At 43.5% G+C, this 20,638-nt stretch overlaps 3 protein-coding genes across 5 annotated transcripts in view; 1 reads left to right on the top strand and 2 right to left on the bottom strand.

Annotated features, from left to right (window-relative positions):
• Positions 1–1,430: 1,430 nt before the first annotated feature.
• On the bottom strand, positions 1,431–1,917 carry LOC129036189 (mitochondrial import receptor subunit TOM5 homolog; the record flags this gene model as incomplete). Its single annotated transcript, XM_054487128.2, has 1 exon — positions 1,431–1,917. A coding segment is annotated over one exon (162 nt), but the record flags the coding sequence as incomplete, so codon positions are not given.
• Positions 1,431–18,844, bottom strand: LOC129037583 (small EDRK-rich factor 1). Of its 3 annotated transcripts, none has more exons than XM_054489894.2 (3): positions 18,615–18,827; positions 17,555–17,663; positions 1,431–3,032 (listed from the first exon to the last, which is right to left on the bottom strand). In XM_054489894.2, exons 1-3 carry the CDS (start codon positions 18,619–18,621, stop codon positions 2,816–2,818), a joined length of 333 nt encoding a protein of 110 aa, XP_054345869.1. In that variant the 5' UTR covers positions 18,622–18,827; the 3' UTR covers positions 1,431–2,815. The 3 variants fall into 3 exon arrangements, with proteins under 3 accessions (XP_054345869.1, XP_054345868.1, XP_054345871.1); XM_054489893.2 differs by having other exon boundaries at positions 18,597–18,807; XM_054489896.2 differs by lacking the exon at positions 1,431–3,032 and adding an exon at positions 11,785–12,168 and having other exon boundaries at positions 18,615–18,844.
• A 1,299-nt stretch (positions 18,845–20,143) lies between these two features.
• BDP1 (B double prime 1, subunit of RNA polymerase III transcription initiation factor IIIB) overlaps positions 20,144–20,638 on the top strand; it is a 112,900-nt gene continuing 112,405 nt past the window's right edge. Inside the window, exon 1 of the mRNA XM_054489897.2 lies at positions 20,144–20,259. The gene's annotated coding sequence lies outside the window, so the exon portion shown is untranslated. The remainder of the gene's footprint in view (positions 20,260–20,638) is intronic.

The following is a 20,638-nucleotide window of genomic DNA, read 5'->3' on the forward strand; positions in this document are numbered from 1 at the left end:
TTGCTAGCTCCCACAAGCTCTAGTGTGAATGAGCTTTCTTCCAAAACAGTATGTAATACTGTTCTTTCTCATAAAACCCGGAACCTTCTCTTTTTTTTTTTTTTTTTTTTTTTTGGAGACGGAGTTTTGCTCTTGTTGCCCAGGCTGGAGTGCAATGGCGCGATCTCGGCTCACTGCAACCTTCACCTCCCGGGTTCAAGTGTTTCTTCTGTGTCAGCCTCCTGAGTAGCTGGGATTACAGGCATGCGCCACTATGCCCAACTAATTTTGTATTTTTAGTAGAGACGGAGTTTCTCCATGTTGGTCAGGCTGGTCTCAAACTCCTGACCTCAGGTGATCTGCCCGCCTCGGCCTCCCAAAGTGCTGGGATTACAGGCATGAGCTACCGCACCTGGCCACAACCTCCCCTTTATTCTCCTGATCATACCAATGATCAGCCTGGTCTGTGTGTATACCCTGAATTGCAGCTCTTGCTTACCAAATAAAATGTTTTTAGAGATTTGTCTCTCTCTTATATTTGGCTTTGACATAACTATTCCCAAGGAATTCTATCTTTAAAAATCCATTCTTATAGAAATGAAAGCAACAGTAAACGGGAATAAGTACGATAATCTACATCGCAGAATTGTTTGTAGTGGCAAAAGTTGCAACATCCTAATTGTCTATGAGTAAGGAAATGATTGAATAAACTACTGTACATCTATGCTAAAGTTAAATTTGTAAGTACGGAAGTACAGGCATGGCTATTTTTTTTTCTTTTTGTGGAAACAGGGTCTCACTCTGTCACCCAGGCTGGAGTGCCGTGGCACCCTCTTGGGTCACTGCAACCTCTGCCTCCTGAGTTCAAGTGATCCTCGTACCTCAGCCTCCCAAGTAGCTGAGACAACAGGCACTTGCCACCACACCTGGCTAATTTTTGTTTTTGGCTTCTTTCTTAATTGGTATGTTTATTTAAAAATATAGACTAATGGGCCGGGCATGGTGACTCACGCCTGTAATCCCAGCACTTTGGGAGGCCAAGGCGGGTGGATCATGAGGTCAGGAGATCGAGACCATCCTGGCTAATACGGTGAAACCCCATCTCTACTAAAAGTACAAAAAATTAGCCAGGCGTGGTGGTGGGCACCTGTAGTCCCAGCTACTTGGGAGGCTGAGGCAGGAGAATGGTGTGAACCTGGGAAGCGGAGCTTGCAGTGAACCGAGATTGTGCCACTGTACTCCAGCCTGGGCGACAGAGCAAGACTCCGTCTCAAAAAAATGAAAAAATAAAAAATAATAATAATAATAAAATAAAATATAGACTAATGATCCTGTGCTTCAATGTCATTGTGGTTATGTGCTGATGTCCATAAAACATAACTTATAAGGGACTCTTCACAAATACACTCCAGACAGAAGGGTAAACAAAAATGACTGACAAGACAGTGCCATTTCAGACATACTTCCCTTAATTATTAATACTTCCTAGAAAATGGAGTTTGACATTATTTACAATTATACCAATATTCACAGAGGCCAACTGTCACAGGCATAAGGGCACACCATGACCAGGAGACCTCATTTCAGACTTCCCAAATATTTTTATATTTTAGCTATTAAGATCAGTTACCAGAGCTAAACTTGTTCTTAACAAGCAGAATTTTTATGTCCATTCAAAGAGTCTCTTACACCTTTCTGGGCCTATTTACTTGCAGAGAACAGTAGAAACTGTAACCAGGCTCTTCATATCATGCATTCACATGTGATGTCCAATCTTCATATGCTGTCCAATTTCTTTAAGATAAATGGAGTGACTCGCAGCAGGGCCACGTAGATGAGAAAGTTCTGTATGGAGATCATATCCTCATGCATCTTCTGTTTCATCTCCGTGAGGTCCAGCTTCTGGGCAAGGCCCCCAATCCGGAAGATCGGGGCTCTAACCAGCCTTCAGCTGCCTCGCTCTGCTCTCCCTAGTGGCCCCCTCACACCCGGAACTCAGCCTATCCCCTCCCCCCAGCTAATTTTTGTATTTTTAGTAGAAATGAGGTTTCGCCATGTTGCCCAGGCTGGTCTTGAACTCCTAGGCACAAGGGATCTACCCGCCTCGGTCTCCCAAAGTGCTCAGATTACAGGCATGACCCACCACGCCTGGCCCAACATGGCTATTACTTTTTAAGTGCTAAATTATGGCCGGGGGCTGTGATTCACGCCTGTAATCCCAGCACTTTGGGAGGCCGAGGCGGGTGAATCACGAGGTCAGGAGATGGAGACCAGCCTGGCCAACATGGTGAGACCCCGTCTCTACTAAAAATACAAAAAATTAGCTGTGCATGGTGGCAGGCGCCTGTAATCCCATCTACTCAGGAAGCTGAGGCTGGAGAATTGCTTGAACCTGGGAGCCGGAGGTTGCAGTGAGCAGAGATCATGCCACTGCAGTCCAGCCTGGTCAACAGTGCGAGACTCTGTCTCAAAAAAAAAAAAAAAAAAAATTACCTGGGTGTGGCAGCGCGTGCCTGTAATCCCAGTTACCCAGGAGGCTGAGGCAAGAGAACCGCTTGAACCCGGGAGGCAGAGGTTGCAGGGAGCTGAGATGGCGCCACTGCACTCCAGCCTGGTGACAGAGTGAGACTCCGTCTCAAAAAAAAAAAAAAAGTGCTAAGTTACATCTAAGTTTCCTATTTTTGTTTAAAAAACTCCTTGTAGTGGGTTGAATGGCGGACCCCAAAATGATACATCTGTCCATCTGATATGAGTGAATGTGACCTATTTGGGAAAATAGTTTTTGTAGATGCAATTAAGGATTTCCAGATGGGATCATCCTAGGTTAGAATGGAAACTAAATCCAATAGCAAAAGTCCTCATAAAAAGAAGGGAAGAAGACAGAAAAGAAGACCACAAAGACAAAGGCAGAGATAGGAGTTATGCTGCCATAAGCCAAGTAATACCTGGAGCCACCAGCAGCTGGAAGAGGAAAGCAAGGATTCTCCCTTGGAGCCTTCAGAGGGAGGTGTGGCCCAGCTGACACCTTGTTCTCAGATTTCTGGCCTCCAGAACTGTGAACAGAAATATTTCTGTTGTTTTAAGCCGCTAAGTTTGTGGTAATTTGTTACAGCAGCTCTCAGAATCAAATACATTCCCACATCCCTTATTTATGTGCATGTGTGTGTATGCACGTTTGCATGAGCACTGAGAGAAGTATACCATTATTAACATTGGTTAGTTCAGGGGAATGAGACTGGCTTATTGAAGGCTGAGAGAGTATACGTGTGTGTATATAAATTGAGTGTATTTAAATTAAGTATATGGAAGTAAATTAAGACTACAATGAGATACCACTACCTCCCACCAATATGGTTAAAGATAAAAGGACTGATAATACCTAATGCTGGTATGGAGCAATGGAACCTTCATTTATTGCTGGTGGTAAAATGGTATGGTCATTAAAAACAAACTAAAACAAAAACAACAAAAATGCAACTGTTTGATGATACCTACTAAAAAACATGTGTATGTATGTGTATAGACACACACCCTATGACCCAGCAATTCCACTCCTGGCATATACTCAGTAGATAGCGTGTTTAAGACCATCATAAGATATATAAAAATGTTACAGTAGCATTATTCGTAACAGCCCCAAAGTGGGAGCAATTCAAAAGTCCATGAAATGTAGAGTAACTAAATTATGGTATATTCATATAACAGAATGCTACACAACAGTGAAAAAGGCTGAACTGCTGCATAGCAGCAAAATAGAGAATTCTTGCAAACATAATGTTGAGCAAATGAAGCTAGGCTCACTACAGCACATACCGTGTGATCCCATTTATAAAAAATTCAAAAACAGGCAAAACTAATCTATGGTGATAATCAGATGGGAGGCATTATCTAAGAGGGTGCTGGAAATGTCCTTTATTGTGATCTGAACATAGTATTCATACATGAGTAATTGAAATATACATTTCAAATGCTGGCTGTTTATTGTCATTTCACTGGGATAAATGCCCAAGGAGTTAGTTTTCAAAGAGATGCTATTTAGAATTTATGGAAATTTAGAACTTACTGTATTTTCCCAGATTTTCTATAATGAGCAAGCATTGCAGTTTGAGGGTTTGAAAGGTTGGTAGAGACAAAAATTGCATAAGCTGCATGATTATTTCTCACACTTCAGATGCTTACCACACCTTTATGATTTGCCATATCATGTATTTTTAAAAATACATTTTTTTCTTTTTTTAGATGGAGTCTCATTCTCTTGCCCAGGCTGCAGTGCAGTGGTGTGATCTCAGCTCACTGCAACCTCCTGGGTTCAAGTGATTCTCCTGCCTCTGCCTCCCGAGTAGCTGAGATTACAGGCACCCATCACAATACCTGGCTAATTTTTGTATTTAAAAATACAGCCAGGCTCGGTGGCTCACGCCTGTAATCCCAGCACTTTGGGAGGCCAAGGCTGGCAGATCACCTGAGGTCAGGAGTTCGAGACCAGCCTGGCCAACATGGTGAAACCCCGTCTCTACTTAAAATACAGAATTAGCTGGGCGTGGTGGCTCATGTCTGTAATCCCAGCACTTTGGGAGGCCAAGGTGGGTAGATTGCCTGAGGTCAGTTCGAGACCAGCCTGACCAATATGGTGAAACCTCATCTCTACTAAAAATACAAAAATTAGCTGGGCATGGTGATATGCACCTCTAGTCCCAGCTACTCGGGAGGCTGAGTTAGGAGAATTGTTTGAATTCAGGAGGTGGAGGTTGCAGTGAGCTGAGATCGCGCCACTGCACTCCAGCCGGGGAACACAGCGACACTCCGTCTCAAAAAAAAAAAAAAACAAAAAAACATACAATTTTAAAAATTTAGTCTTAGCTTTTCAATAAGAGGGATTAAATATATTATTTTAGTCTGCTCAGCATCCATTCTCCCTTCCTTTTGGCAAAGAACCCTTAATTTTTTGGGGGATGATATAGTTTGGCTGTGTCCCCACCCAAATCTCATCCTGAATTGTAGCTCCTAGAATTCCCATGTGTCATGGGAGGGACCTGGTGGGAGGTAATTGAATCATGGGGGTGGTTACCTTCATGCTGTTCTTGTGATAGCGAGTGAGTTCTCAGGAGATCTGATGGTTTCATAAGGGGCTTTTCCCCTTTTGCTTTGCACTTCCCCTTCCTGCCATCATGTGAAGAAGGATGTATTTGCTTCCCCTTCTGCCATGATTGTAAGCTTCCTGAGGCCTCCCCAGCCATACACAACTATGAGTCAATTAAACCTCTTTCCTTTATAAATTATCCAGTCTCGAGTATGTCTTTATTATCAGCGTGAGAATGGACTAATACAGGGGACCACCTACTCCTTACTAGATATAGTCTTGGTTTTACCATCAACTTGCCCTCCTCTTGCTGAGGGATGGGTACCTAACCCATGTAACTTCAGTTGGAGGCACTCCAAGTGACATAAAAACTAAATATACATGTCAGAATTTCAACCTGATATCAGCACTGTAAGAAAAAAAAAAAAAAACCTCATTAACACCTACTCTTAAGATACCTGAAACTGTTACAATTCTTGACCTTTCCAAAGCCTTGAGTCCTCAACTTTTCCATGACTCTGGAGTCTCTCATTCTTTCAAATAAGTTTTTTATCAGTAAGTTCATTAATCTGATCCTGTTGCCTGCAACCAAAAATTCCAATATATCATGAAATCAGGTTAGATGTGGTTATATTACCTCAAGTATATATTAACCCATTTTCCGTTTGCCCCAAGAATACTCTTGCCTCTAATCCTAATGTAACATTATATACATTTCCATTATATTAGGATTAGAGACAAGTTCTGTTTAGAAATAACTCTAAGAACAGTTTGTGTATTTTCACATTGAAAATTAATTTGCGTCAACCTCAGAGTGTTTGTGTAAAATTAAATGAGCGCTGGCAGCAAGATGCACTTTTTTTTCTTTCTTTTTTTTTTCGAGACGGAGTCTCCCTCTGTCGCCCAGGCTGGAGTGCAGTGGCATGATCTCGGCTCACTGCAAGCTCCACCTCCTGGGTCTATGCCTTTCTCCTGCCTCAGCCTCCCGAATAGCTGGGACTACAGGTGCCTGCCACCATGCCCAGCTAATGTTTTGTATTTTTAGTAGAGACGGGGTTTCACCATGTTAGCCAGGACAGTCTTGATCTCCTGACCTCGTGATCCACCCATCTCAGCCTCCCAAAGTGCTGGGATTACAGGCGTGAGCCACGGCGCCCGGCCACTTTTTTTTCTAAACAGGAAATGGGTTAAATACATAACTCTGTATGAAATATCCATTCATAAGCTACCCTAACAGCTCCCTTGAGTGGTATAAGGCTACAGCCTTTGACCAAAAAAAAAAAAGTGTTTGACAAAAACTTACGTCATGTGATATATGTTCATAAAAGGAAAGTATTCAATAGGATTATGTCAATTATAGCCAGGCTGGTAGGTAAATTTCTTGTAAACACAAAGGCTCAGCCAGACTGCTGCAAGGAAATGTTCCGGCATTTATGTACCAGCAAGCAGTCTTGTCCAACTGGTAAAACAGCAAGAGTAGTATGTGGAATGGAAATTTGGTTTGTTTTTTTTTTGAGACAGAGTCTTGTTCTGTTGCTCAGGCTGGAGTGCAGTGGCGCAGTCTTGGCTCACTGCAAGCTTTGCCTCCCAGAGTCTAGAAATTCTCTTGCCTCAGCCTCCCAAGTAGTTGGGATTACAGGCGCCCACCACCACGCCCAGCTAATTTTTGTATTTTTAGTAGAGACGGGGTTTCACCATGTTGGCCAGGCTGGTCTTGAACTCCTGACCTCAGGTGATCTGCCCGCCTCAGCCTCAGCCTCCCGAAGTGCTGGATTACAGGCGTGAGCCACCACGCCTGGCCTTGTTTTTTATTTATTTTTTTCTTTGAGATGAAGTCTTGCTGTCGCCCAGATTGGAGTGCAGTGGTGCAATCTCAGCACACTGAAATCTCCACCTCCCGGGTTCAAGCGATTCTCCTGCCTCAGCCTCCCAAGTAGCTGGGATTACAGGCACACACCACCATACCTGGCTAATTTTTGTATTTTTAGTAGAGACAGGTTTCACCACATTAGCCAGGCTGGTCTTGAACTCCCGACCTTGTGATCCGCCCGCCTTGGCCTCCCAAAGTGCTGGGATTACAGGCACCTTTTTAAAATTATTATTTTGAGACAGGATGTCACTTTGTCACCCAGGCTGGAGTGCAGTGGTGTGACCTTGGCTCACTGCATCCTCAACTTCCCAGACTCAAACCATCCTTCCACCTCAGTCACCCAAGTAGCTGGGACTACAGGTGTGCCCCACCACATCTGGCTAATTTTTGTGCTTTTTGAGGAGATGGGGTTTTGTCATGTTGCCCAGGCTGGTCTCAAACTCCTGGCCTCAAGCAATCCTCCCACCTCAGCCTCCCAAAGTGCTGAGATTACAAATGTTAGCTACTGCACCTGGCCGTGTATTTCTACAAAAGTTATGTTATAATCAAATTTGAAAATCTCAACTTTTCCAAGCAAATGACCCAATAGCAGGCTATTTATAAACTTTTAATGTGCATTAGATAGTTACTGCTATGTAAAAGATTCTTTTGTTTTTAAGAAGTGAAGGTGTGAAAAAAAAAAAAACAAAAACCTGTAGTAAGTTTCATATCTTTTGGGAATTTATAGGGAAGTACATTTGAGCATACACATTGTCATTCTCCTTTTCTCAGTGACAGTTTTATGACTTGGCCATCTCTAAAGATAATATATTCCAATATGTAATTGCTATATAGCAAATACATTAGCTGATAAAGTTGTAGGAGGCAATGTAATAAATGTTCTTACTCAGCTTTGGTCTAACAGATAACTATGACTGACAATTTCGTAAAAATAACAGACCAAGTGTTTTTAAGTTGAGAGAGAGTGAGTGAGAGTGTGTGTGTGTGTGTGTGTGTGTGTGTGTGTGTGTTTTGAGACAGGGTCCCACTCTATCGCCCAGGGTGGAGGGCAGTGGTGCAATCTCGGCTCACTGCAGCCTTGACCTTCTGGGTTCAGGTGATCCTCCCACTTTAGCCTCCCAAGTAGCTGGGACTACAGGCGTGCACCACCACACCCAGCTAATTTTTTTTTCTTTTTTTGGTAGAGACGGGGTTTTTCTGTGTTGCCCAGGCTGGTCTCAAACTCCTGAGCTCAAATGATCCACCTGCCTCGGCCTCCCAAAGTGCTGGGATTATAGGCATGAGCTACTGTGCCCAGCCTATATAAAAATTTTTTAAGTTTTTGGAAAATGTCAGAAATCAATGTTCCCTTTTAGCCCTATTTTCAAAAACAGGCTAGAGTTTGATAAATGGATCACAATTTCTTACACATGCTACTAACAGAAGAGGCATTCAAAAATAAATGACTGATGGCCAGGCAAGTGGATCACTTGAGATCAGGAGTTCGAGACCAGCCTAGCCAAGATGGTGAAACCCCATCTCTACTAAAACTACAAAAAATTAGCCAGGCATGGAAGTGGAGGTTGCAGTGAGCGGAGATCGCACCATTGCACTACAGCCTGGATGACAAAGTGAGACTCTGTTTTAAAAAAAAAAAAAAAAAGTAATGGATAAAACTGACCACAGTGTATCTTGGGCAGTAATGGCTGCTACTTCTCATTTTCAGCAGGACTTAATGAAAATTGCTAATGATAACGCACTACCTCCTCTTGAGAATGATGCAAAATATGATTTTTGATGTTTAAAGGGAGGGTTCCATGGAGTTTGGTATTTTCCAAATTATATTCTAAATCTAGTACTATCTCACCTAATAATTTTATCTTTCTTTAGCAACAAGCCCTAAGAATATCCAAACTAAATAAAATCATTACATGAATTTACTTTTTAAAATTATTCTCCTAAGGCTGGGCATGGTGGCTCATGCCTGTAATCCCAGCACTTTGGGAGGCCGGATCACCTGAGGTCAGAAGTTCGAGACCAGCCTGACCAACATGGAGAAACCCCATCTCTACTAAAACCACAAAATTAGTCGGGCGTGGTGGCTCATGCCTGTAATCCTAGCTACTCGGGAGGCTGAGGCGGGAGAACCCAGGAGGCAGAGGTTGCGGTGCGCCAGTATCACGCCACTGCACTCCAGTCTGGGCAACAAGAGCGAAACTCCGTCTCAAAAAATAATAATAATAATAATTATTCTCCAGGGCTGGGCAAGGTGGCTCATGTCTGTAATCCCAGCACTTTGGGAGGCCGAAGCAGGCAGATCATTTGAGATCAGGAGTTTGAGACCAGGTTGGCTAACATGGTGAAACCCTGTCTCTACTAAAAATACAAAAAAACTAGCCGGGTGTGGTAGTGCACGCCTGTAATCCCAGCTACTTGGGAGGCTGAGGCAGGAGAATTGCTTGAACCCGGGAGGCAGAGGTTGCAGTGAGCCGAGATTGTGCCACTGCACTCCGGACTCGGCAACAAAGCAAGACACCGTCTCCAAAAAAAAAAAAGCTATTCACCTGTATTTTCCCTTAATATCCTATAATTGACCTGTTTCCCGCCTTGTAAGTTCAGCTACTTTTAGTTACCTTAACTATACCACATGGTGGTGTCACGATCGGTGTCAATGTATTGCATATATATATATATTACAATATACCACATGATAGGTGTCAATATACTCCAACAATTAGACTTAATTTTCTTCCTCTCCGATAATTTTTCCGCCTGCTTTGAGGAAACATCTGGTCATATTGCAGTTAAAAATCAAACCTCTTAACAATAAATTTATTTAATTAAATGCCATAAAAATTAATCAAGAATGGCCAGGCAAGGTGGCTCACGCCTGTAATCCCAGCACTTTGGGCAGCGGTGGAAGGTGGCTCACGCGAGCTCAGGAGTTGAAGACCAGCCTGGGCAACATGGCAAAACCCCTATCTCTACCAAAAATATAAAAATCAGCCAGACGTGGTGGTGTGCGCCTGTAGTCCCACCTGCTTGGGAGACGAGACTGAGGCAGGAGGATCACTTGGGCCCAGGAGGTTGAGGCTGCAGTGAGGTTCGTGCCACTGCACTCAGCCGGGGTGACAAGGCGAGACTCTGCCTCAAAAAAAAAAAAAAGTACTAATGATTGATTACATCCTAGAGATCTTCCTTATTCTAATATCCATTTTATTTTGGAAACGTAGCTTTCCCTCGATTTATAAGAATTAAAAGGTCTAAAGTTCTTCCATTCCACGGGATAAACTAAAGAAATTACTCATTTGAAAAAAAAGGCAAAAGAGCTTAAAGCATGAAAAGTTTTTTTGTACTTATGGCTTATTACTCTGTGTAGAAATTCTGGAGACAGAATTACAGAAATTAGGCCCACAAAGAATCTTTGTGGTACAATCAGATTTCTTTATTATTTCTTTTATTAGAACGTAACTTAAGCTACTGTAATTTTTGCCTTTGTGACTACCATCATAGAATATTCTGAAGACTAAAGTTAACCAAAGATCCAGAACAATGTTTTAATTTAATGAAAAATCTAGGCTAATATGAAGATAGAAACTCAGGCTAAAAAACTTCAGCTAGGTGGGATGGCTCATGCCTGTAATCCCAGCTCTATGGGAGGCCAACAAGGGTGGATCACCTGAGGTTAGTAGTTTGAGACCAGCCTGGCCAACATGGTGAAACCCCATCTCTTCTAAAAACACAAAAATTAGCCGGGCGTGGTGGCGGGCACCTGTAGTCCCAGCTCCTCAGGAGGCCGAGGCAGGAGAATCGCTTGAACTCAGGTGGCGGAGGTTGCAGTGAACTGAGATGGCATCACTGTGCTCTAGCCTGGGCGACAGAGCAAGACTCTGTCTCAAAAAAAAAAAAAACCCACAAAAACCCAAAAAACTTCCTGGTTGTCGAATTCAGTATTAGACACAAAAACTTCTAGCCTATTTATGGGTGGTACCACTGGTAAGAGACAAATCACAAGATATTATATTAGGCTAACTTCAAGATCTGTCCATTCAGATAGTGGTTGACATATTGGATGATCAGAAAAATTTGTTAAATTGCATTATGTGAAAAATCAAGTATTTGTAGAATACTTAAAGTTATTCTATTTACTACTACAATGGCATTTTTATTCTCTTTGACATAGTTTTGTGTTTACTTCAGAGTGCAGCAAGGTCTCAAACTTTAATTTCTCTAGGTTACATATTTCCAAATTTATAACTACCATCAAGACTCAAGTTTTAGAAGAGGCTGAGAACAGAAAATATGGTACTCATTCCAAAAAATGTTTAAGCTATAAGTAGAACTGAGACCTCAGTTTACATCCACTTAGTTTCTATTCCAGTGGTTTGAAGTATCTGTTGTAAATTGTTCAAGGAAGCTTTGTAAGTTGATTTCTTTTTTTTTTTTTTGAGGCAGAGTCTTGCTTTGTTGCCCAGGCTGGAGTGCAGCGGTGCAATATCTGCTGACTGCAACCTCTGCCTTGGGTTCAAGCGATTTTCCTGCCTCAGCCTCCCGAGTAGCTGAGATTACAGGCATGTGCCACCACACACCTGGCTAGTATTTTTTTTTTTTTTTTTTGTATTTTTAGTAGAGATGAGGTTTCATCATGTTGGTCAAGCTGGTCTCAAACTCCTGACCTCAAGTGATCCGCCCGCCTCGGCCTCCCAAAGTGCTGGGATTACGGGCATGAGCCACCGCACCTGGCCCTTTAAGTTGATTTCAAAGCAACATTATACAAATGGACCTTAACTTCTATTATATACTTAAGTTTACTTCAAAGATCTACTTTATCCTTATCCTTAGAAACTGTGAGGAAAAAAAAACTATGTTAACAAAGCTGATGATAAAGATTCTTTATTATATAAGAGATCCTATTATCTGATCATATTACCTAATAAATTATTAAAAATAATGTTCACCAATATGTCACATGCATGGTTAGTGTTTTATTCTTTGAAGATTGCTTCTAAAACATCGCACTAAGTAAAGCTGAAAGGATAAAGTTTAAAATAGTTTTTAAAGGATAACATATATGTATATGTATATTTATAACATATGTAATGACTGTCCACTCTACAAAATCTTGATCTTAGAGCTTATGATACACCCAGTTGGCAGTAGCACCCAAGTTTTCCAAATAGCCAGTCATCACTTTTCTCTTGTCTGCATAGACTTCTTCTCATTAGCTGCCTTCTGCTTTTGTTGCATGATCTCAGAGTCCCTACAATGAGGGAAAAGTCTATAAGTTGTTACAGAAAAACCAATTACATATTCTCACTTGTTTTCTACACATAACCCATTCAGTGTATTAGAAGACAATTTAAAAGATGATATAAACTTTCTTGTCTTTCCATTTTCATGGCTGGAGACAAAATGGAAAGACAAAGACTGGAAAGGCTTTGAAGTCAGATCTTATTGTGAATACCATCTCTGTTATCATGACCTTGGGCAAATAACCTCAAAGCCCTTTCAAAATCTGGGCAATATGTATCAAGGTTGTTACAAGGAATCACGATGAATATATAAAAGTGTGTGACATTAGGCAGCTACATGTAGAAGTAATAGCTATTACTCTTGGTTGTTAACTAGTTAATTCATTCTAATTTTTTTCCTTGAAAGAAGAGGCATTTAAGAACTCTCCTAGATATCCTAACTGGTATCTATGACTAGAACATAGATATTATGAAGGATTTCAGTTTCTTACAAGCAAAAAAGCCCAAAAGCTAGTCACTAAAACTGGATTACAATAAAGGAAAGCTTGATGTTCAGAGTGTTTTTTTTTTTTTTTTTTTTTTTTTTTGAGACAGAGTCTCGCTTTGTCGCCCAGGCTGGAGTGCAGTGGCATGATCTTGGCTCACTGCAACCTCCGCTTCCTGCTTGCAGTTCTTCTGCCTCAGCCTCCTGAGTAGCTGGAACTACAGGCACGCGCCACCACACCCAACTAATTTTTGTATTTTAAGTAGAGACAAAGTTTCACCATATTGGCCAGGCTGGTCTTGAACTTCTGACCTCGTGATCCACCTGCCTCGGCCTCCCAAAGTGCTGGGATTACAGGCGTGAGCCACAGAGCCCGGCCCTTAACCCTTTTCATCTCCAGTCAAACTGACACATGCCATATAAACTGTGAACTATGACCAGACACCTGGGTTAGGTGATTCATGAGTCCATGGATCCATATTTTAAAAACAGACTAAACGGCCATGTATTCCACATCTACTGTATGTCAAGCACTCTACCAGCTCTGGTTAAAGTCCCACAACTCTGACTTATTAACCTCATGTTTCAAATTTTTAAATTTTTTATTTGTTTTTTTGAGACAGAGTCTTGCTCTGTTGCCCAGGCTGGAGTGCAGTGGCACAATCTTTGCTCACTGCAGCCTCCACCTCCCGGGTTCAAGCGAGTCTCCTGCCTCAGTTTCCCAAGTAGCTGGGATTACAGGCATGTGCCACCACACCCAGCTAATTTTTGTATTTTTAGTAGAGACAGGGTTTCACCATGTTGGCCAGGCTTGTCTCGAACTCCTGGCCTCAAGTTGATCTGCTCGCCTCGGCCTCCCAAAGTGCTGGAATTACAAGTGTGAGCCACTGAGCCTGGCCTATTTTAACTTTTTGAGGAACTGCTAAACTGATTTCCACAGCCATGATGGTAAGACATTTCTGTAAAGCCAATAGCAAAAACAAGGAAATAGAAGAAAGGCAAAATAGGTCAGTGGCTCACGCCTGTAACCCCAGCATTTTAGGAGGCTGAGACAGGCGGATCACCTGAGGTTGAGAGTTTGAGACCAGCCTGAGCAACATGGAGAAACTCCATCTCTACTAAAAATACAAAATTAGCCAGGCATGGTGGTGCATGCCTGTAATCCCAGCTACTTGGGAGGCTGAGGCAGGAGAATCACTTGCACCCGAGAGGTGGAGGTTGCGGTGAGCTGAGATTGCGCCATTGTACTCCGCCTGGGCAACAAGAGCAAAACTCCATCTCAAAAAATAATAATAATAAAATAAAAATAAAGAAGAAAGGCAAAATAACACAGCTACAGGCTGTGCTGCCTATAAAGTAGCCAATATTTATTTCTTTACTTTCCTAATAAACTTGCTTTCACTAAAAAAAAAAAACAAAAACATAGCTATAAAGAAATGAAGTATAGTGGAAAAAGAACCATGACAGTTACTTCTCTATTTGAAACCAAGCTCTCTTGTGCTTGCTGTATAACTTTAGTAATGTTACTGAAGTTGAGAGCCTCAGTTTCCTATTCTACAGATTAGTGCTAATACCATTTTTCAGGGTTATGATGAATAAAGAATAATGTATATAGAATGTCTAACATAGAACTTTATAAGGAGTGCATATCTGGTAAACAATGACAATTTCTGAACCAAGCTAGACTAGGTTCTCCAATAAAAATAATATTGCAGGGTCACTGATTCATACCATGTTCATTTTTACTCTAATGTGAGTAAACAGAAATTGAAGACAAAGCTTATCACTTTAATAATAAATGTTAGGGCCGGGCATGGTGGCTCACACCTGTAATTCCAGCACTTTGGGGGACTGAGGTGGGCAAATCACTTGACCCCAGAAGTTCAAGACCTGCCTGGACAACATGATGAAACCCCGTTTCTACAAAAAATACAATAACTATCTGGGCTTGGTGGTGTGCCCTCGTAGTCCCAGCTACTCAGAAGGCTGAGGTGGGAGGGTCACTTGAGCCTGGGCGGCAGAGCTTGCAGTGAACCGAGACTGTGGCACTGCACTCCAGTCTGGGTCACAGAGCAAGACGCCATCTCCGGAAAAAAAAAAAAGTGTCAGGACCTTTGCCTTAAATTAAGGTCTTTAATCTCATTAATCAATGACTCTTAATAGTGGCTGCACATTAGAATAACCTGGGAGCTGTTTTAAGTTCAGTTTAAGGTATAACTGGGTGGGGTGGGAGGCTGGGGGAGGGATAGCATCAGGAGAAATACCTAATGTAAATGATGAGTTGATGAGTGCAGCAAACCAACATGGCACAAGTATACCTATGTAACAAACCTTCACGTTGTGCATATATACCCTAGAACTTAAAGCGTAATAATAAAAAAAAAATTCAAAAAAAAAAAAGGTATAACTGGGCCAGCGTGGTGGCTCACGCCTGTAATCCCAGCACTTTGGGAGGCCGAGGCGGGTGGATCACTTGAGGTCAGTAGTTTGAGACCAGCCTGGCCAACACAGTGAAACCCAGTCTCTACTAAAAATACAAAAATTAGCTGGGCACGGTGGCGGGCGCCTGCAATTCCAGCTACTTGGATTGCTGAAGCAGGAGAATCGCTTAAGCCCAGGAGGCGGAGGTTGCAGTGAGCGGAGATCACGCCACTGCACTCCAGCCTAGGCAACAGAGTAAGACTCTGCCTTTAAAAAAAAAAAAAAAAAAAAAAGGCATAACCTAAGTACAATAAAATTTACCTAGGGTGCTTTTTAATGCTCGACCTCTGACCAATTAAATCAGAACTGGATGAAAGATAAATGTTTGAGCATAGAGATATCCCAATTACCCCGATTTGATCATTACACATTGTACACATAAAGGCTTTTTTTTTTGTTTTTTTTAGACGGAGTCTCACTCTGTCGCCCAGGCTGGAGTGCGGTGACGCGGTGGCGCGATCTCGGCTCACTGCAAGCTCCGCCTCCCGGGTTCACACCATTCTCCTGCCTCAGCCTCCTGAGTAGCTGAGACTACAGGCGCCTGCCACCTCACCCGGCTAAGTTTTGTATTATTAGTAGAGACGGGGTTTCACCGTGTTAGCCAGGATGGTCTCGATCTCCTGACTTCATGATCCGCCTGCCTCGGCCTCCCAAAGTGCTGGGGTCACAGGCATGAGCCACTGCGCTCGGCCACACACTTGGCTAATTTTGTATTTTTACTAGAGATGGGGTTTCTTCATGTTGGTCAGAATGGTCTTGAGCTCCCAACCTCAGGTAATCCACCCGCTTCGGCCTCCCAAAGTGCTGGGATAACAGGTACGAGCCACCACGCCAAGCCAGTTTCTTTTTGTCGTTGTTTTTTTGAGACAGGGTCTCACTCTGTCACCCAGGCTGGAATGCAGTGGCAGGATCTCGGCTCACTGCAACCTCCGCCTCCCAGGTTCAAGTGATTCTCCTGCCTTAGCCTCCAAAGTGGCTGGGACTACCCAGCCCACATATGGGTATTAAAATATCACATGTACCCCCAAAATATGTACAACTATTGTAATTCAATTTTTTAAAAAAACAAAAAATCAAAACTGAGCATAACGCAAGGCTTGAGTAGCTGTCAAGGTTTCCCAGGTGATTCTAATGTGCAGCCAGGATTGAGAACCCCTAACAAGCCACACTGAAGCACATGCAGTCAGTTATTCGCTTAACCTCCAAGTTCCATATGGACAAAATCATTTGAGAATAAAATTAAGCTTTGATTAGCTCTTTTAGAAACATGAATGTACTTTTTTTTACTTAAGCTGCAGTCTAAAGTATTTCTGCAGCAGTTTTACATTGGCACATATAGTCATATATTACGGCTATGTACATGAATTCTCTCCAATGCAATGGATCTTCAGAAATCAGCATAGCTAGCTATTATGCATACACTTTTTTGTATCTTCTTGAGAACTATTATCATTATATATTAATAATTGAGTCCCTTGTCATTCAGAGTAGTTTGGGTAGGCTGTCTGCTTTGAAAATGTTGTAACTCTAGCACCTCACAGTGTTTTGCATATGGAAGATGTTATTTTGCTGAATAAAGTTTTTTGTTTTTTTTTGATACGGAGTTTCCCGCTTAGTACCCAGGCTGGAGTGCAATGGCACAATCTTCACTCGCTGCAACCTCCCCCTCCTGGGTTCAAGCGATTCTCCTGCCTCAGCCTCCCAAGTAACTGGGATTACAGGCATGTGCCACTACACCCAGCTAATTTTGTATTTTTAGTGGAGATAGGGTTTCACTATGTTGGTCAGGCTGGTCTCGATCTCCTGACCCCAGGTGATCCACCCACCTTGGCCTTCCAAAGTGCTGAGATTACAGGCGTGAGCCACCGCGCCTAGCCTATAAAAAGTTCTTATGGTTGTGGAGGAGCTGCATGAGTCTCTGCAAAACAAATAATAGCTTCAGAGCTTTACGTTCTTTATCTATAGTTTGGGATGTCTACCCCACGTGGTTTTACTCCGCCTGGCACAAATCATTAGGCCCTGTTCTACCAAGGGCTTAACAAAATGCTTTCTGTTCCCCAAAATGAGGCCTTCTTTTTTTTTTTTTTTTTCGAGACAGGGTCTAACTCTGCCACCCAGGCTGGAGTGCAGTGGTGCAATCGCAGCTTACTGCGGCCTTAACCTTCTGGGCTCAAGCGATTCTCCCGCCTCAGCCTCCGGAGTAGCCGAGACCACAGCCATGTGCCACCATGCCTGGCCAATTTAAAAAAATATTTTGTAGATACAGGGGCTGGCTATGTTGTCCAAGTTGGTCTCAAACTCTTGGCTTCAAGCAGTCCTCCCGACTCTCCCAAACTGCCGGGATTACAGGCATGAGGCAACACACTCAGCCCAAAATGTTGCTTCAATCACAACGTCAGTGACTTTAGAATTAAATTAGTACCACCTACCTCTGCTTTCTCTGAGAGGCAGTCAAGCTATCCTCTTTCCTCTTTCCCTTGCTAATTTCCTGGGTTTTCTTCATGTTTTTCTGGCGGGCAAGTTCTCGTTGATTTCCACCTACAAAGTCAAACAGTCATGCTCTTTTCCCATCTCCAAAATTATTAATAATTCCAATAAACAGGTCTTATTTAAATGCATCTTTAGTTTGTGTTTTAATAGATAAACTAGCAGAGTAACAGATTGATGGTGTTCCCAGATCTGACAATAAGGAAGTGACTTAAACACTTATTAAAGACTTAAGAGTATTATCATACCAATCTAGGTGGTCACTAGCTATAAATACCAGATATTTTAAAACAGATATTCGAATCTTGGGCCAGTATCCCAAAATAAGTTCTGGCTTTTGAGGGGAGCGGGTGGAAGAGAAAGCTAGATACAAAGATCACAAGTTCAGCCCATCACTTGAGAGTTACCTTTATCGCCATGCAGAGGCGGAGAGGGGTGGATGGGGACTGAACAGATTGAAGGTAAGTCTGCGAAAGGCAGTGTGGGCCTCTACATCCTTATTCTAGCCACAACCCTGCAAGGTAGCCTTCATTGTTTTCATTTTGCAGAACAGACTGACCTAACACCTAGGACTGGTAGAAACGATTTTAGGACCGGCTCTAAAGCCTCCAGTTTATTCGGCTATTACCTGCGAGCGCCAAACAAAAGAACTAGGGAGGCGACTCACTGGAGTTCCCGGTCCTCATTAGGCCTTAAGACTTGAGGCATCAGCTATAAAGTACCCCCAAACAAGGACCCTCCTGGGGCAGCCGTATCCACATCTCCGGGGTGTGTTCTTTACCGCACAAACTCGCACCTGAGGGGCAGGCACCCGTCCAGCCTGAGAAGTCGGCCGGAACCACCCGCGAGCTCTCTCTCTGCCGACTGAAGCGGGGATCCCCGCACTGCGCGACCCAAGGGGATTCTCCAGCCGGACCCCGCCTCCCCCGCCCGCCGCGCCTCAGCGCTAGGCTCCCACGCCGGACGCTCGCCGCCGCTTCCTACCCCCGTTTGCACACTCACGGGCCATGCCGACCACCAACGGAGCCTAGAAGAGAGCAACTCGGAAAAGCAACGGCTCTCTGGCACTCTGGGCTACCGTCACCACCGTTGACCGAGAAGGCTGAGCCCTCATGGGCCCTCCACCCGGCTGCTCCTCCGCTCTGCTCCGCCAACGGCCCCGCCCACTGGAGGCCGGACAGCAGCCGGCGCCATGGCCGGCGCGTCACTGCGCGTGCGCGGCGGGGCTGGGCTCCGCCGGGGCTCCGCCGGGGCTCCGAAGCTCGTGGAGACTTGGCGGCGCCGGGAGCCCTGCTGCTACACACGCCTGGGAGAGCCCAGCGAGAGCCCAGAAAGCGGGTTCTGTTCTGCCGGAGGGATAGGCGTGTGTGGATTTTCCCCACTGTGCGCCAGGCACAGGGGCTCCACCAGCTCCCCACCTTTTTTTTTTTTAGTAGGAAATCACAATAAACACTACAATATCTTACTTTTTGGCAAAGAACATTAGCTTTCATTCATCCCCTTGCGGAGGCGGAGAGGGGCGGATGAAGACTGAACAGATTGAGAGTAACTCTACAAAAGGCACTGTCCTTTACATATTTCCTTCCTTATTCTAAACACAACTCTGCAAGTTAGGCTTCATTGTTTTCATTTTGCATAAGAGACAGACTTAACCGCGTAGGAATTGATATGAGAATAAAATTTAAGACGGACTCTAAAGCATATTTATTTTTCAGTTTATTCCAGTGCCCTTGTCACAATCCACAGTGCTTTAGGAGTTTTAGGCTACTGACTGTGCTTAGGTTGTTTGGTAGGGAGAGAATCGCAGGGAGTGCAGTCTTAACCACAATTCAGAATAGCCCAGAATAACCTCGGAACCTACGTAAAAGCTGTGGACCATCTGCCATTGGTAGAAACACGTGTAGAGATGCTTCTGTGGCTCATGTGGCATACAATTACTTCACCTCTTTCATTGTTAGACACACACACACACACACACACACACACACACAAGAATAAAAACAAAAAGAGGCCGGGCGCGGTGGCTCACGCCTGTAATCCCAGCACTTTGGGAGGCCGAGGCGGGTGGATCACGAGGTCAGGAGATCGAGACCATCCTTGCTAACACGGTGAAACCCTGCCTCTACTAAAAAAAAAAAAAATACAAAAAATTAGCTGGGCGTGGTGGCGGGCGCCTGTAGTCCCAGCTGCTGGGGAGGCTGAGGCAGGAGAATGGTGTGAACCTGGGAGGCGGAGCTTGCAGTGAACCGAGATCGCGCCACTGCACTCCAGCCTGGGCGACAGAGTGAGACTCTATCTCAAAAAATAAAAATAAAAATAAAAACAAAACGATAACATTGTTACAAACTGAGATGATTTGGATACCCCACATTGCCCTATATTTTAAAAACTTTTATTTTGGAAGATCTGAAATTTATCCAGTACAAAAGCATTAGTAACAAGGATAACGAATCCTCAAGGAGATGCGACCAAACTTCAATTATTACCTCATAAAATCGTCTATTTTAGAGAAGGTGGAGAAAGTGAAGACTGAGGAGCTCTGGAGATGAACTGTCTGGGTTGAAAGTCCATCTCTACTAATTAGTAGCTGTGTCAACTTGGACACTATTTCATTATGTTAGAGCGTTCTTACCTGTAGAATGGGGAGGTATGTACCTTCTTCATTAACTGAATTAATGTATGTGAAGTACTAGGTCCCCAGCATATGGTAGCACTCAATATGTTAGCTCTTACTGTCATTATTCTTTCAAATTCAGAGAGCCTCGCACACGTCACTATCCTACCCCCACATCCCACCTCTCTTCCTTAATACTGCTAGCGTCTGTTTCCACTTAAGTGAAGTAACTTGAAGGGAAAAGATTGACTTTCTGGCACCGTGTTTTGTTTTGGAGACAGTGTCTCACTCTGTTGCCCAGACTGGAGTACACTGGCACAATCTCCGCACACTACAGCCTCAGCCTCCCAGGTTCAAGCGATTCTTGTGCCTCAGCCTCCCAGTAGCTGGGATTACAGGCGTCTGCTACCTT

This window comes from Pongo pygmaeus, chromosome 4, assembly GCF_028885625.2.
Source record: "Pongo pygmaeus isolate AG05252 chromosome 4, NHGRI_mPonPyg2-v2.0_pri, whole genome shotgun sequence".
Classification (NCBI taxonomy): Eukaryota; Metazoa; Chordata; class Mammalia; order Primates; family Hominidae; genus Pongo; species Pongo pygmaeus.

Excerpts from the sequence above, each read along its gene's own strand:
- LOC129037583 (XM_054489893.2), bottom strand. The coding sequence starts at position 18,621 with ATGGCCCGTGAGTGTGCAAACGGGG. Across the intron at positions 17,664-18,596 it reads CCGTGAGTGTGCAAACGGGG|GTGGAAATCAACGAGAACTT; the intron begins GTAGGAAGCGGC and ends TTGACTTTGTAG. Across the intron at positions 3,033-17,554 it reads GCCTCTCAGAGAAAGCAGAG|TTCTGGAGGCCAGAAATCTG; the intron begins GTAGGTGGTACT and ends TTCTGTTCACAG.